This window comes from Zonotrichia leucophrys, chromosome 3 (assembly GCF_028769735.1).
Source record: "Zonotrichia leucophrys gambelii isolate GWCS_2022_RI chromosome 3, RI_Zleu_2.0, whole genome shotgun sequence".
Taxonomy (NCBI): Eukaryota; Metazoa; Chordata; class Aves; order Passeriformes; family Passerellidae; genus Zonotrichia; species Zonotrichia leucophrys.
Window position 1 is genome coordinate 13,039,064 of NC_088172.1, and position 17,144 is coordinate 13,056,207.

General features: G+C 36.8%; 1 protein-coding gene across 5 annotated transcripts in view; it reads left to right on the forward strand.

Annotated features, from left to right (window-relative positions):
- SENP6 (SUMO specific peptidase 6) overlaps positions 1 to 13,443 on the forward strand; it is a 70,859-nt gene extending 57,416 nt beyond the window's left edge. For all 5 annotated transcript variants that reach the window (XM_064707419.1, XM_064707422.1, XM_064707418.1 and 2 more), the window contains 6 exons: positions 2,606 to 3,039; positions 6,017 to 6,120; positions 8,230 to 8,318; positions 10,515 to 10,583; positions 10,770 to 10,920; positions 13,089 to 13,443. In XM_064707419.1, the coding sequence (XP_064563489.1) occupies positions 2,606 to 3,039; positions 6,017 to 6,120; positions 8,230 to 8,318; positions 10,515 to 10,583; positions 10,770 to 10,920; positions 13,089 to 13,286 (1,045 nt within the window). In that variant the 3' untranslated portion in view covers positions 13,287 to 13,443. The remainder of the gene's footprint in view (positions 1 to 2,605; positions 3,040 to 6,016; positions 6,121 to 8,229; positions 8,319 to 10,514; positions 10,584 to 10,769; positions 10,921 to 13,088) is intronic.
- Positions 13,444 to 17,144: the final 3,701 nt, after the last annotated feature.

Genomic DNA, 17,144 nt, shown 5'->3' on the forward strand with positions numbered 1-17,144 from the left:
TTTATATCCCTTTGTCCTGCTATTTGTTGAGGGTCAGGAAGCAGACCATTAGCATTCTAGTGGTTACTAAGAGCTTTGATAATGCTTGCTTTCCTTAAGATCAGAGCAAGTTGTCACAAACACATTTCTCTGTTTCACAGAAATAATCTAAACTGTTCTTAAGCCAAAATATTTATAAAAGTTAAAGTACTGTCTTTTAAACATATGCAATAAAAACAAAATAAGGACAGATAGACAGGAATTTTCTAACTAACATCTCATAGGCATCCCTAGCTGATATTTCAAAAATTGAAAAAGAGGTTTTTCTTAATAAAACATGATTTATCTCGGTACTGTGCCATTGTGCAGTGGGAGGCAAATTTCTAAATCTTCTTGTTTTCCTGCCTCCTCTCCAGCTGAATTCTGGGGCTATCAGTATAGAGGCAGTTACGAGATAACTGGTCATACATAGATCTGTCCTTTTTATAAAGTTGTATTTCCCCAAAAAGGTGTTCATCAGCACTAACTTTAGTTTTTGATGTACCATGACCTCTGGCAAGACATCCAGATCTAGGGGATTTTAATGACTCAGGTGTAAAGTCCACTGCCGGTCCCTGTCCACTGCAGACTTCATCCTTCTCCCATGAAACTTAAAGTACTAAAACTTTTGTTTTCTGTGTCATTTAAATTTTAAGTTGCCTGTGCACTTGTTTTACAGTTCACTTCCCACCATCTTCTCATGTGTCATTCACATATGCACGTGGGTTAGGCATAGGAGAAATGAGTATGAATTAGCAGTTCCTGAAAAGGAAAACAAGTAGTTCTGTGGTTTTATAAGAATTATTTATGTTGCTAGTAACTTAAAACACAGTAGTTTTCAATGTCTTGTTCATTTACTGACAAGGAACTAAAGCAGTGTCTTTCTCAGCAAGTAGAACATAGCAGTTCGTACTGAAGGCATAACATTCACACCATGTGTGAGTTGGTGATTTCAAGTTAGAGTAGCTTGGTCTCATGGACTCATCCTGTTGTGATTAGAGCATGAGAAATGTACTCCTGGTGTGCATCTGTCACCTGGATATAGTCCTGTTCACACTTCTTAGAACTGGCCCTTCACCTTAAGCTGAACCTTGTCAAGTGGTGATGGTAGGACATTGATTTGCAACAGTGGTTTCCTGGTAGGTACAGTAAGAATGTTGCAGAGCAGAAAAATAACTAAGTAGCCAGGGAGATGAGAAAGTGGTGGTTTGATGGGGAGTTGCTGGGTTTGGTGTCTAGTTCCAACAAGTTTTTCCAGACTATCTCATAACCACTAGATTAGGGAATGTAGACTCATCATTTAACCAGCTGTCAGTCTGCAGTAAGTGGAGGTGGGCAGGTTGGCTCCAGGGCAGAATCATTTTCAGAACAGTGTGTTTTGATTTAACCATGACTACATCCGTGTCCTTTGGCTGTACAGTCCTTCTTGTTCAGGTCTCCAGTGAAAACAAATTGTTCTCTTAAAAGTAACAAGCTGTTCTCTTTTTACATCCAGGTTAATGTGCTAGTCTGCTGAAATAATTGGTACATAAAGTCTCTGTTAATAAAATACACACAGTTTCCAGGGCTGAGCAGTACTTAATATGTTCATTTATTAGATGTGGTGAATCATTCAAAACAAACCATGCCGCACATGCTGCTTTCAATAGCCATTTACTTTAATTGACATTAAGTTTTGATGCAGTTTGGGCTTCATAACCATCTAATTATTTTTTTAGCATGGCAGTTAGACATGCATGTTTTAGCTACTGCTTTTTCTTTTGTCTCCTAAAACACATTAAAATGTGACTTCATAGCTAGCTTCTGTTATTTGCTGTAGACAATCAAAGATCCGTCAGAAAATTTCTTAATTGGACAATCAAAATCCCCTTGTAATGCCTCAGTCCCTAAATTTGCTGCTGCTCTGGTTCTGATTGAGTGGCAAGTCAGTGAAGCCTAAAGAAGCAAGGAAATAGGAGGAAACTGTTGCCAAATTTGCCCTTTGTGTTGGGGGATATAACTGTTCTTGATTTGGAAAACTTAAAATGTAAGTTCTGTGAAGGGTGAGGAAGACAGCAGAGCCATTGTGATGGCATAAGGAACACTCTTTTTTTTCTCCTTCTTTAACTTACTGTTGACAAGACTTCATTAAAAATGTGAAGTATTAAATACAGTTGTGAGATCACATAGGTGGAACAGTATGGACAATTCAGCCATACCATTAGATCTGACTACTTGTGTTGCTAGTGCTGAACTACTAGAAAACTTCAAACAGCCATAAAACATGAACTCTACAATTTTTAATTAATGCATTAATGAAGAAAATGTTAAAAAAGAAATAAGCTTTGATTCAGAGAAATAAAAAGAAATTATAAAGTGTGAGCAAATTGAAATAAATATTTAAGACAGCACCTGTTTTCAGCCAACAGCATCATATTAATTAATTTGTTGGTGATTATTTGCATGGAGAAATTGTACTTTTACAGAAGCCTGTGAAGGCTCAAGTAAAACCTGGTCAGAAAAGTGAACAGCTATTAAAGTTTGTCTTTGAATAATTATGGGGGCATTCATGTAATTGCAAGTTTTTTATGTACTTTTTCCATTGCAGCGCCCACTGGTTTTTGGCTGTTATCTGTTTCCCTGGTTTAGAAAAACCCAAATATGAACCAAATCCCCATTTCCTTGAAAATGCTGCAATGCCGATGAAATGTTCCTCTTCAGATGGAGAGAGCAGCACACCATCTCCTTTGCCAAATGAATTAGATGGACAGAACTCACCTTCCAGGTCTACAGCAAAGAAGACATTTACCAAAAAGTACAGTACAGCTTTAATCGACCCAAACACTGAAACAGAGGACACTGAATCTTCATGTTGTAGAAGAAGTCCTTGTAGGGGAAAAAGTGCTTTCAAAAAACTGAATCAAATAGACAGTGATGTGGAAGAACCTAACACTGTGGAATCAGCATGCCATAAACTAGACCATAGAACTCTGGATGAAAACGGTATACAGGGTGAATTCACAGCTGCTAGCCAATCTATGGGTATGTAATTGTAAAAATATGCACATTTTAATGAAATATTTGGAGATTTCAGATCTATTACTACTTCTGCAATGGTGTAAACTTCATACTTCAAATGTTTACTATATGGCTTAACTTCAAGTGCTTGCAATATAAGTGATTCATAGGTATTGCATTTTAAAAGTTTTTGTGGCTATTGACAGAACTCTCATGGCAAAGGGCTGGAGATAAAACACTGTTTTCCTAAATCAGATGAATTTTTCAATTCTATGACCTTTTTTCAAACAAAATAGTTTTGTAGATGCCGCTTTGCATACCTCAAGATTGCGGTTGTTAGGGAAAGAATAATGGTTGACCTTGGATCCTTATAATGTGTGTGCAGGGGAGGGCTGACCTGAGATTATGTGAACAGCCTTAATATCGGTGTCTTTTATCATTTCATGTTTCGCTTCAACACTGTTAATTTCTTTAATGTCCTGATAAGAAGGTATGTAAAAAGAGTAAGAAGAAAATAATTCTAAAAACAAAAAAGAATTTTCTCCACTATGTTACACATAGAGAGGCTTTCTTAATTCATTGCTGCTGTGGGGACTGAGCTCACTAATCTGCAGTTTGTACCCAATTGAACAAAGGAGCTGGCATACTTTTAAAGGCAGGTGAAGGAAGTACAAAAGGGTTGTTTTCTCTGTTCACTGCAACATTTGGATCTCCTTAAGGCATAGAGTAGGAAAATGACTATGCAAAAGCTTTTACTTCAGTCACCAGTAGTATTCCTACTGACAGTTATAGAGTAAGGAATTGTGTACCTTATGTAGTACAAGTTCTGAAAATATTACCAATTGTATGGTTTAATCTGTATACCACAGGCTATTACAACTTCAGTATCTTTGTGGGTATAAATAGTACTCATTTCTATTCTAAATGTATTGATTTGTGATAACATTGTCACTGTTCCTCGAAGGTCTTGGACAGGTGCTGGTGGTGGATGTAGATGTGTTCTTGTCTGAGTCGATTTTTCACTTTGTGTGTGATTGTTACCATTTATGATATTGCTGCTATATGATGGGGTATCAACAGTAGGATGCTGCTACTGTTGCTTGTCTGTAATTAGTTGCAGTGTGCCTTACAACAGGTTTTTGCTAGGATTACCTTTCTTGTGGGCTTTTTTCTGGCTGCATTGTATTGGTAGCTGATGGTCATTCTCTTTCTAACTTGAATGCTCAGATTCTCTTGCTCAAGTATTGAAGATGATGCATCCTTTCATTAAAGCAGATGTTCTAAGGGGGCACAGTCCTGATTTAAGGCTGAGATTGACCCTAAGGATGTGTTTAGGCAGCTAAATTTAGATGCACTGTATTTAAGCTTCCATTTCAACCAGATGGAAGATAGGCATTCTGCCTTGGGTTATCTGAGCAGCCTTCATCTGTTGCTCCAGACAGGTGTGGATCTTGACTGTGCCAGATCCATCCCTCTAAGTCCTGGATATCCAAGGATATCTAAAAGACTGCACGTGCCTCTGGTAGTGTAGTCAGTAAACCCTAGAGACTTTCTCTTCTCATCCTGCAGCAGATACAGAGTAGCTGTTCAGTTCAGTAGTTCTGTGCTCTGATGCTGGTTTCCTGGCATGGAGACCCTAGGTGCTGACTGTACATGGGAGCCTAAACTCAGATGGCTTGATCTTAATCTAAATCCTGGTGTTGAACTTGTGAATGTGTAGAAGTTCATACCCAAATAACTTTGAAGTCATCCAAAATATATCTATTTTTATTACTTATCTATTAATTTTTTTCTCAGTTTTTGAACAAGATGTGTTTTGTTTCAATATTAAAACTTATTTTTTTCAAATCTGTCAACAGTAAGTCACATTAGTATATCACCTACTTCTTATGCTAAGGTCTTTTCAAAGGTACTGAGTAAGACTAATTCCCAAGTTTTTCCCTGTGGAACTGCACTGGTGACCTCTTTCCAAAGTGTTACCTTAACATCTCTTTTGAAATATTCTCAAATGTGTGTATTCTCCTTTTTTTTTTCCACTAGCTACTTCACTGCCCTATTTACTATTACAGAAAACCTAGTTTCCTATAATAGGTAATATGTCCTCCAATGACACTGTAACCAATATTATTTTTGTCATTGTTTAGATGTATTACAGTGGCCCATTTCTAGGAAGATTTCAAGTTTTGCTGGCATGAATTACTTATTTTTCATTTATTTCCAGAGTTTCCTATTTTTTCCACCAAAATCTGTCCTTGTATGGCAGTAGTAAGACTAGTGAGCCTGTAGTTGTCTGTATTTGCTTCTTATACAGGTATAGCTAGAACATTTTTTTCTTTTTCTTCTGATGTTGTTTCCCACTAAATATGTGACTAAATATATAGAGGCAATTAGGAGTGAATTTAATCTTTTATGCAATGAACTGAAATATTTCTAAGCTGCTGCTCCCAGGAGAGCTGATCCTTCATTCTGCCCTCCCCACTAGTGTGCTCCCAAGCTGCCTTTCCTCTTCTACCCACACAAGTCTCCACAGTGAACTGATGGAGGAAATTATTGCAGTTGAAAAATAATAAGCTAGTGACTGCCTTTTTCAGTGGGATCCACTCACTGTGTGTATGGATGTATTTGGTGATATGAAAGGAACCAGCTAGGGATAGGAGTTGGTGGTCATTTTAGAGAGCATATCAGAGTGTCCATTTTGGCAGCAATATCAATTTAGACTCTTATAAAGGCTCCATGGAACTGTGGGGAAATTTCATAGTGGGTTTTAGTCCAGGTGTTTCAAATTTATTTAGGTGTTTCACACAATAGGAAACAGTTTCTGTTGGCCTAATTAGAAGAAACTTATCACTTTTGTTCAAATGCATAAATAAATTATATGTTAGCTGTATCACAGTTACTTTAAGCAGTCCTGAGGAAATCTGAGGTATTTAAAATGAGTTTGGTTTTCAGTGCTGACATAGTATTTGATATTTAAATATCCTGCTGTCTGTGATTGATACAGATGGATTGCACAAAATCAGACTAAACTATAGTGAAGACTCAGCTGATGGCAGTAAACTAAATGAAGATGAGCTTATAGATTTTTCTGAAGACCAAGATAACCAGGTAAAGAATTTAGCAATTTTATTTAGGAAATGTGAACTGTTGTGTTGTATTTTGAATGGACAGCTTAAAACTGGTGTACAGATTATGAATGTACATTATCTAAAGCTACTTATCTTTACAAGTGTCAAGTCCAAAGCACTGGTTACCTACAAAAATCTGCAGGTTAGCTGACAGGCTTATACGTTTGTTCATTTGTCTGTTTATTAGAAAACTGCTGAACTGATCCTGCATTTAATTTTGTGAGTGTTTTGTGTAGTGACAATATTACACAGTGATTTCAGTGGGAGCACTGAAAGTCAGTACACTTCTATCTGTTGTCTCCTCCACTCCATGTTCATCTACTAAACCCAAGAACAAGTTACTCTTCTTTCAGCTGCATTTCCTGGATATAACCAGACACATTTATAAGTATGTGTTGCTTTGTTGTTTTGTTTCATTGATGCTTCTCCTAATCAGATTTACACAGCATGAATTTATAATCAAGTACCGTTCTTGTTCATATTGGAAAACATTTAGATTTTAAAGCTGTGGGAAGACTGAATATTAAAATGTCCCTGACTCACTCAGTGCTGGGTGTGAGGGCATTATTCCATAGCTCTGATGCTTCTATAAGTGTAAGTTCAATGCGGGCAGGCCAGAAGTTACACATTTGCTCTTCTTAACTGGCCTGCCTGCTCATGTCCCAAGTGTATGACCTTTTCTGGTCCTCTGAGTCCAGAAAAAACTATTATTTTTCAATCTGCAGCTCTCTGTAATGACTTCCAAGTAGCTATGTATATGTGTACACATATATACATATAAAAGCTCCAGTTGATGTTGAAACCTAAATGTGTTTTCAGCTGGACTTAGCCCATGTCTCCTGTCATGCCAGCTGTGCAGGCATTCTGAGTTTTGCCTGATGGAACTGCCTGTCTGTTTTGTAGCAAATAGAGTTTCCAGAAGATGGAGAATAAGTAGTACAGTATTTCCAGTCTGAAATACATGGCATGAAGGCAGGGAAGCAAGCACACGGCCAGCTACGTCCTTTGAGGAAAGGAACAAATTCCAAGCTCATTTGTTGCTGTGTAGCTTAAAATTTAATTCAGGCAGAAGCTGTCACTGATGTATTCTAGAATTTCTAAAGCGAGTTTAGAAATGAGCATGACAAACTGAGTGGACCAACCTTTTCATCTGCCAAAAAAGGAGTTGAGGCTGCAACAAAAACAAGTGTATGAGGAGCAAGGCAGTAGTTTCTAATATGATAACATATTCATGGCATAGCTTGAGGATTTCAGTGCCAAGGTCCTGTGTGTTAATGAAATGTACACAATGCACACAAAAATGTTAATAAATCATGCTGGTACAGGGATTCCCATTTTTGGAAAGGACCTCCTTCCCCATAATGCAGTGATCTGTGAAGTAATGTTGAATTCAGTGGAAGGGTGAGAAACTATGGGTCACTGGAATTCTTTTAGATGCAACAACTTAGTGCTTTTGTTCATAAAACTTCTGTATCGTTCCTAGCAATTAGTATTGAAATCAAAAGGCCAGAGGATATTTCCAGGCTTGTGATGTGACTGTTTTTGCAGTCCATAGTCCTGTGTATCATGGTTTAAGTTTCCTTGCCCTAAGAATCAAGTTGTTGCATTTTGGAACAAAAACAGAGATTTATTTCTCAGCTTGTTGCAGATCTTGTCTCATTTCACCTAGAAGAAAACATGTTCGAAACTGCCAAGCAAATTTCTAGTATTGACTGGCAATGAAAAGTGCTGATAATTTGTATTAGAACCAGATAATGGAGATTGACCTCTTCTAAGCCACAGGTGTTTTGAACATGTCGGTTGCATTTTATAGTTTCACAGTTTAGACGTATTTTTATAGTTTCACAGCTGAAATAAATAGCAGCATTCAATCCATGTCATTCCAGCATGAATTTCAGAAACCATGTCGCTAAAAGTTGGTCAGCTTAACAAACAGTGAATAATTTCAGATTAAAGCTATCATTTCTTTATTAAATTCAGTTATTGGTGTTGAATGAAAATGTTAAATGTAACAATAAATTCCTTTGCATCTGCTTGAAAAAAAAACAGTATTAGCTTTTAAATACCTGTAATAACATTGCTTCTGTAGGAAGACAGTAGTGATGATGGTGGCCTTGTAGATGATAACTGTAATTCAGAAATGGGACAATGGTACCTGAAGCCAACTATCTGCAAACAGTAAGTATTAAAACAGTTAAAATGGAGATTTTGTAGAAGTTTATGAAATATAAAAGATAATAATTTCGAGAAATAGTCATACATGAACCATAATCAGCATGCTGTTAGGATTTCAGAGAGAACTTTATGTTAAAGTCTTCAGTGAGCAGAAAATTTAATGAATGAAACTACTAGTGAAACAATAGCTTTTTTGGTTTCTGTTAAGCCTGTGTGCTGCATCAGGCAAATGAAGATTGTTTCTTACAATAAGGCTGTCCTTTGGTATTTTGCACTTGGATTTCTACAAAAACAAGGTGCAGAAGCATGTTCAAATGTATCCTATATTAAAAAGCAGATTAATGTTTTTAAATTAAATAATTAAAAGTGAAAAAACCCTTTATCACTACTCAAATTAGTAAAGGAATATTGGAGTAATTTTTAACTGCCCCCTTTTCTTATCTAAATAAGAGCTGTTCCTCTTTATTGTCTCTCTCTGTTTTTTTTCCTCTAATAAAAGAGTTCCACACTTCTTAAATTTTTTTTATCTGTTCTGGATTTGAAAACTTTTCTTTTTTAATATTTTATACCCAGGAATAATTTCTTAGTAAATATTTACTACAGTTCTTTGCATTATGGTGTGGTAGATGCATGATTCGAAATCCAGAAATATTGCTACTAGTATTGCCGTCTTGACAATTTTCTTTGTATTTTTTTCATAATTTATCTATTTATGTATTTCCTTTCTTGTGACTACAAGGCTTATAGAAAGGTGCAGGCTTTCACAGTACACTCACAGTACATTCTTAGGAGGCAGAATAGAATTACAGATTTATATATGTTATGGAACAGAGGACTTAATACATTTTGAAGAAAAAGTCCATCTGTGTTGTGTTTTAAGAATATTTATGAGCTTCTGATTATAGCTTGGCTAAATTTGTCCCATTTTGATGACAGATTATCTGTACATAATACTTTCCAGCAGACCATATTTTAATCCAGTGTGAAATTTCGTAACATCTTTGATGCTTAAGTATCAAAAGTCATTAAGGGCACTTAAATACTCTACTGTTAGCATATTTTAAAATTACTCCTATATAAAATAGAAAACTACCTTGAAAAGGTTGTCACTTCTTCCCCTTGCAAAGTACTACTTTTTTTAGAAGAGCATTTTAAAGAGCATTTGATGCTTTTTAAAGATTAGTACCTAAATACATACTTTTATCAGAAATTAAAACAAATACAAGCAAATATTATTTAAGTGATTATCTGCTTATGCCTAAAAAATTGCATACATGTAAATTAGTTTATAAATGCAAACACACCTGTGCATAAATGCATGCAGATATTTTGACTGAATTTGCTAGTTTGAAGTTTCTTTGAATTATACTTTGAATGCATATGTGTTATTGTTAGATAAGAAAAAACAGAGATTTGTGAAAAGTAATTGCATTTATTTATCCCTCAAAATACATACTACATATAATGCTGAAATTCTGAACTCTTATACAAGTTAGCTTTGATGTATACATTCAGATTGCATTTAAGGTGGCTGATAAGATTGCTGTGCTTGTGGCTCCTGAAAAGGTAGTGTGCTTTAGTGATATCCTATCGAGTGATAGGTACCAGCATCTGTAGTGTGCAGGAGAGGACTTGAGCAGACTTGGTTCTCTAGAAAATACTTGGTTATAGATACTTTTTGTTAAAGTCTTCTAAATAGACTTTTTAAAAGTCTTCCAAATAGAGTTGGTGGGTGTTTTGTGTATAACTACCAGCTAGATTTCAGATCCAGAGTGGGATCAATTCTTGAACATGCTTTCCTAATGCTTTTCTTCTAGTGTGCTGTCAAGTGTGCCATCTATCCTCAAGCTGCTACTCCAGCAGGACATCTGTGGGCTCTGTGCCTTACTTTCTCTTGCCAGTGTCCCAGATATTTGTGCACCTAAAAGAGCATTAGACACCTGAAGGTGTCTTAAGCAACTGTAACAAATTGTCTGACAGTACTGTATTTCCTAAGTACATTCCTAAGTGTACTTAGTGTATGGATAAAGATAACTTGCCATTGAGCTATCCCTACTAGGAGGTTCCAGCAGTGCTGGCAGAACTTTGCAGTATTGATGTTGTTTTGTTAAGGCCACCCCACAAACTATTACTGTGTAACATTGCGTTTTTCAAGCTGCTGTAAAATACTGTGTACTTAAAACTTGTGTTCTGTGTTAGGCCCTGCATTTTGCTTATGGACTCACTGAGAGGCCCTTCCCGGTCAAATGTTGTGAAAACACTAAGGGAGTAAGTGTCCTATCTGATGCTTGGGGCTTTTTTAGTTTGGCTTGGTTTGGGATTTATTTTTTTTATTTTTTTAGTTTGGTTCAGGTTTTCGATGGGTTTTTTGGTGGGTGTTTTGGTTTGTTGTTTTTTTTTTTAATTTTTCAATGAATAAAAAAACATTTTCATTTGCATGGTCTTTTATTGTAGATATTTAGAGGTGGAATGGGAAGTCAGGAAAGGCAGCAAAAGAAGCTTTTCCAAAGATGTCATGAAAGGTTCCAACCCAAAAGTGCCACAGCAGAACAACTTCAGTGATTGTGGAGTGTACATCCTCCAGTATGTGGAGAGCTTTTTTGAGGTATGTATGTTCTTGAAGCTATTTTTGATTCCTGCAACAATCAAGTATAAGCTGTGAAAATGATTACAACTATAAAAGCCTCCTAGTGTAGCTCAATACCGATCAATGAGAGTATGCATTATAAACTAATTTATGCATAAACACACAGAGTAACTTTTTTGAAAATAAACTAATTAACCTTTTTAGTTGCATGTACATAAAATAATTGTAAGCCATGAAATTTTCTGGGAGAATCTAAAGAAAACACATTTAGAGACTTCCTTTCTGTTCTTCTGCCGTGTACCCTTTAAAATCATCCAGTAAGAACTTGAGATCAAAATCTAAACTAAAAATGCATTACAAAAAGCTTAATAATTTTCCCCTGAGAACTGTGACTGAATAAATTCAGAAATGTGACACAGGTAGGAGATTTATGTTTCTTTTGGGAGTGTTTTTAAATTGTAAGAAAACATGTAAGTGAAATCATTACAGGTGAATGTCAGATCTTGTTTCCATTGAAGGAATTGTTTGAATGCTTACTTACTTGCAAGCTGACTTGGTCTTCAAGTCACAGCTCCTTTCCCAAGAAGGAGGCATTAGCACCTAGAAGGTCTAGATTGGGAGGAGAAATGATGGTCAAGTGAGATGCTGCCTGCATGGGCCAGTAACTCTTTAGAATCCCTGGTGCTTTAGAGCATTGTCCTGAACTGTCCTGTAGCTAACCCTTTCCTGGAAAGGCTTCAGCTTGCCCATTCCTCAGCCCTCCCTCCCTCCGTTCATACATTGCTCAAGAGCAGTAAGGCTTTAGCAGAATGCATTCATGCAAAGGGAAGGCAGAAGCTTTGCTTTACTGACGAGTTCCTGAGAGCTTAGAACCATAACCAAGTGCCAAGTGTTTTGTTCACTGGGGGTATGAGGAGCAACCATGTTTTTTTAACCCATTCCTTTTTGGAATGGTGTAATAAAACTTTCTCCAAGTTTTATTAGCCCATTCTTTTTTTGCAAATTGATTGCTGGATTATGCCAGGCTGAATCCCTTGTCCTGCCTAGTCCAGCAGGGTGCAGCAGCTTTGTTTGCCAGAGAATAGCCATGACACATACATGTGACAAAGTAAATCAGAGGATATTCTCAGAAGTAACTTCACTGGGGAAAGAGAGAAAACCTGAGCTGGCTGCACAGTACTAGACTGTCTCGAAGTTAGTCAGCCAACAATTTCAGCTTCGTTGTATTTGGAAAATTGCCACAGTCTCATTTTGCAGCAGCTGTACAAACTTAGAGGAGAGTGTGTGGGAGCAGGTGCTTCACCTGATGTTTGTGAGCGCCAGAGGCCGCCAGGGGCCGCTGCGGGAGGGCAGCGGGGCTCCCCCGGGAGCCGCCTCGCACCCTGGCACCGCTGACTGACTTCCCCGCACCGAACTGGCTCAGGAAAATGTTGCTCGTGCAGCGTTAAACACTGACTGTTCCTGTGAAGAACGTCGCTAGTTTTTTTCACATACAGCCTTGCTGATCTTACCTCAGTGGTGAATGTAATTCACTGTTAAAGAGCCCTGATGATGTAAACTTGAGGACAGAAAGGAAGGAATTTCTTTGAGACAGCACTGTTTCCCAGATTGTCATTTGGTTGGGGTGGAATTGTTGTACAGTATCACTGGAGTAGAGAATGCTTCATAATAATAATTACTGTAATTATTTGGATGAATGTTACCTAGCAAGAAAATGGAATTGGTGGTAGGCAGGAGCTTTCCTTTCTAGAGTGAAATCTAAGTCTGTCTTGCCTCATTGGTCATAATTCTATAGGCTGTTTATAAAAAGACAAATGTTTTGGACTCCTGATTAACTCTACATTTTGATGCTTTAAAAATATCCTCTATCTTTGCAGTAGTTTTATTTAGGAGAGTCTTACACATTTATGCAGACAAATGCTTAGTCTAAAAGTTGTAGCAAACACAGTAGATTGTTCAGGCATTCTTATAATCAGAGTGTGATCTGGATGGATTTTAGTCTGTAACATACTGAAGCATGATTGATTTTACCATAATTATATATGTACAAAGCATGGAAATTGTAGAGATTTTGTTCCATGCTCGTGGAATGAAGTGAGGAAGAATGTACTTTTTCTCACTATAGTTTTCTTCAGTTATTGAGGTTATAACTCTTTACTGTAATGTCCAAATGACCTTTTTTTCAGAATCCCATTTTGAGTTTTGAGCTACCAATGAACTTAACAGACTGGTTTCCACGCCCAAGAATGAAAACCAAAAGAGAAGAAATACGAAAAATAATCCTGACGCTTCAGGAACAGCAGAACAAGGACAAGAAGGGACAGAAAGACCCAAATTCAATGTTGCAGGAAAAGACAGAACAACTTACCAACAACTCAGACTGAATGTTGTATCTGTTGCATGTTAGCTCCACAATCAAAACTGAAACCTACATTTCTGTCTGCCCAAACTAAAGATTTGGCGTGTTCTCTGTTCAAAGTTACTTGGGAATGTTTAATGCCTGTATAAATGTGTGTAATAAAATGGTTTAATTCCCAGAAAGATGTGTATTAAGCGAGTCTGTACATATGTTAATGAGGCCAACTTTTTCAGCATTTGTAATTACTTTTTTTCCACTTGATAGGGAGCTTTTGTTATGTATTTCTGTTAATAGAACTTAAATAGCAACTTCTAAACATAAAGGAAATAAAGAAAATATAGGATAAAATGGTTACCTTTTTCTTTTTCAGTTAAGTTTTAATGTTACATGGTTAAGTAACACCTAGGGAATGATTTGGTAGAGAGGTAATTAATTCATATTTTGACCCTATTTAGTTGCCCTTTACAAGATTATTCTGCTTGTGCTACAGACAATAATATGGTTGTGTCTCAATGTACCATGGCCTCCAAGGGTGATTCCCATCCTCCCAGTATCTAAGTGTAGGCAGTGTTATAGTTCATAGGACTGCTTCACATTTGGGGGTTTAGAAGATACACATTGCAATTCCAATTCCACCCTTGCTTTAGTGGGACAGGCTAGGGAAAGGGGGAGAGTGCTCTTTGACCAGAGGTAAACTCTTCAAACAGTATTATAAAAGTGGTTTCAATGAAGTGATCTTGAGTGACTCTATTAAATCATATTTTGTGGATCCCAGTTGTTGTACAGGTGTATTTTGAGACTTTCTTCATTATTAAAATTGTATTTTGGTAAGTGTACTTGGAATAGCAGATTGCCCACATTACATTTTCTATGTTACAATTCTGAATGTTACATTCATATGTGCTTTATCTAAGTAATGAACATTTAAAAAGAAAAAAAGTGTATGATTACTATTTTTTCTAATATCCATGCAAAAAACCAAAATACCAGTGTTCATTGCTTGCTTGTTTGTTCTTGGCTTTATGTAGCATCAGACTAATGTAGGGACTTGCTTGGATATTTCCAGTGTATTTTGATTTTACAACAATCTGAAATGTCATTGTTGCTTAAACTGCAAATATAGCCCTTTATCCCTGTTCTAGAAAGACTTTGTCATTGAAGTGAGGAAAGTAAGAAAGGATTTGTTCAAGGATATATATTTCCACTTTTCTACTTATACAGGTATCTTTGAAGGGAACCAGAAAGTGTCACTTCCCAGGAAGGAATTTGTGGGAGTAGAGAAGGATCTTCTATCTCTCCTTGCAGAGTACATTTTCTCTCCTGATTTTTCTGCTGGAAGTGTCATTTACTATTCCCTTCTCCCAAAGAGAAGCAGCAGAGAGTTCATTAGCTGAACTCTGGGCCCCTTGAGATTTTATTTTTGTACACAACATCATGTCTTAACTGACTGCTTCATGGCCTTCATGAGTTTTCATTCTCACTAAACCCTGAAAATGCAGCTGCTAATGATGTTACTTCCAGGGCATTCCTGCACAGAGGACTCTCTGTGGCACCCTCTGTTCACAGGGGGTCCTCTCACCAAGGCAGAGGGGTTGCACACAGAGCAATACAGCTGTGGGCTGCTAATCTTTTGTACAGTTAACTGTGGGATTTAGGGGAGTTGCTCATTCCCTGGTTTCTCTTTCATAAACCCTGGGCCCCATGGAAATTATCTAAGTACCACATACATGTGTTCTGTTAGAAATGACTCCTGCAGTTTTCTTGTTGAAAGAATGTGGGGGCAATTTCCTGGACAACAAATTAAATATGTAATGTGCACACTTCTGAGTTGTTTCCTCCTTCAAGTTTTTATCCAGTATTCTTGCCACTGGTGGGGAAAAATAGGGATAAAATAGTTCCAGATTGTGGAAATGCAGGGTCTTGTGTATCTGGCTTTAGAGCAACTGACATATTGGAATAGTAGTTTATACAAGAGAGGGAAGGAAAATAATTTCTTTGAAATAGAGGAGAGACATTGCAGGTAGAATGTATTCCTTCCTAGTCTAGGCTTTCCCAATGGTATGTTTTAATTATATGGAATATATCCACATTTTATCGATAAAGTAGTTTTTCTGATATTTGTGATGCAAGTTCATATTTTGATGCTGTAGAACTGTTTGGTTCTCTTACTGGGAATGGCCTGGTGCTTCTTCCTTTTTCTTTCTCTTTCCTGTCTTCCCTTTCATCCTCCCTCCCTTTTTACCGTTTTTCAAAGCTGTGAAGAAAGTGTTGGATTTACTATCATTCAATGTTAAAGGTCTCAAGATCTCCAGTCACATACAGCAAGCTAATATACATGTTAAATATAGGAAACTTATTTTTTTAATAAAATGTGATGTTAATAGAAAAAAACCTACAGAATTAAGAATGAGTTATTTAAGACCTTCCTGACTTGCTTTAACAAGCTCTCTACTGCATGTGCTTGTTAAGTGTTATTTATTAACATGATGGTGGGCAATGCTGCAATGTTTTGCAATCTTAACAAGTTTTACCAGTGCATTTTCTGAATTAGGTTTATTCAGTGGAAGCTAGTAGGGTGGGGACTCGATAAATGTATTTAACAATGACATGACAACACATGCACTCTATGGAAAGTATATGTTGTATATTTCTTTAGAGGATTCAGGCTTACAAGTGCTTTAGGAGTAGCCTGACTGCATTCTGCAGTGTAAGGGATCAGATGGCCACCTAATTAAATGTATCTGTTTGTATTGTTTTTCAGGTTGGGTAGAATAACAGTTAAGAATTCCTATTAAGGTTTTAGATTACTTAGCATAAAAAATGCATGTTCTTGTGGTGCACATTTGCAGGATAGCCACAAAAGCAGAGGAGACATCTAAGTAGTCCCTTGTGACGTTTCTATTTTTCCTGCTGAGAAACTGAGCACACTCTTTAAAAACCAGAGAGTTCAAACAGAATTGATTTTTGAGATTGCACTAAATTCTTGTATTGAAAGAATCTGACTTGCAAAACATTCAGTAAAAAAGAGTGAAAAATCAAGCAAGCTTTACAGCAAGATGAGCAACCTATGGTGTTGATTTTTATTTTTTTTCATGTCTTGCATAGCAAATGAGTACAGCAGAAAATGTATGATTTTTAATTTCTATTAAAATGGTACTTCTGGAAACTGAAGTACTAGACTTTTATTACAAACAAACAGCAGCGATTCCCTTAATTTAGTAATTAATGTTTTTCCCTCTGACTTTTAAATGGAATTCATGTTTGGTCACTGGTTAAAGCTTTACATTGATAACATGACATTTGTATTTTACCATATGAACAGAAGTAGGTATAAAGATGCTTGCTCTTTGCAGTCTTGATTATTGGGAATAGTGAGAGGTGCAGGAGTGTGATAAAAGATTTTATTTTATTTTGGTACAGCACTTTGTTATAACAGTCTTTCTTCAGTGCTACATACTCAGTAACCCTAAAGAACCAGTGCAGTGACTTGAGTTCACAAAGGTACTTCTCCCAGTTTTTTTACTTTTCCCATCTACTTCTGGAAATCAAAGGGAAGCTGATGTTACAAACCACAGCTTTGAAACAGTAAGAGTGAGGCAACAGCCATTTTACTTAACTCTCACCACCATATTTTTGAAGTAAATCCATTCTGCTTTACTCAATAATGCCTGCTGAAAGATGAGATGAAAGATGTCTGTTTTCTAGGCTCCAGTCTGGTTAAAGGAGGATGTAATCCACAAGGTGACTGTTCTCAGTTGTGGTCTCTTGTAGTTTTCTGGCAGCCTTAATTTTGCTTGTTTTTCACAAATTTGCATTTGGAGTTGTGCAGCCCTGTGGTTACAAAAGGAAACTGGGTAATGTACACCATTCCTCAGGGATTCCT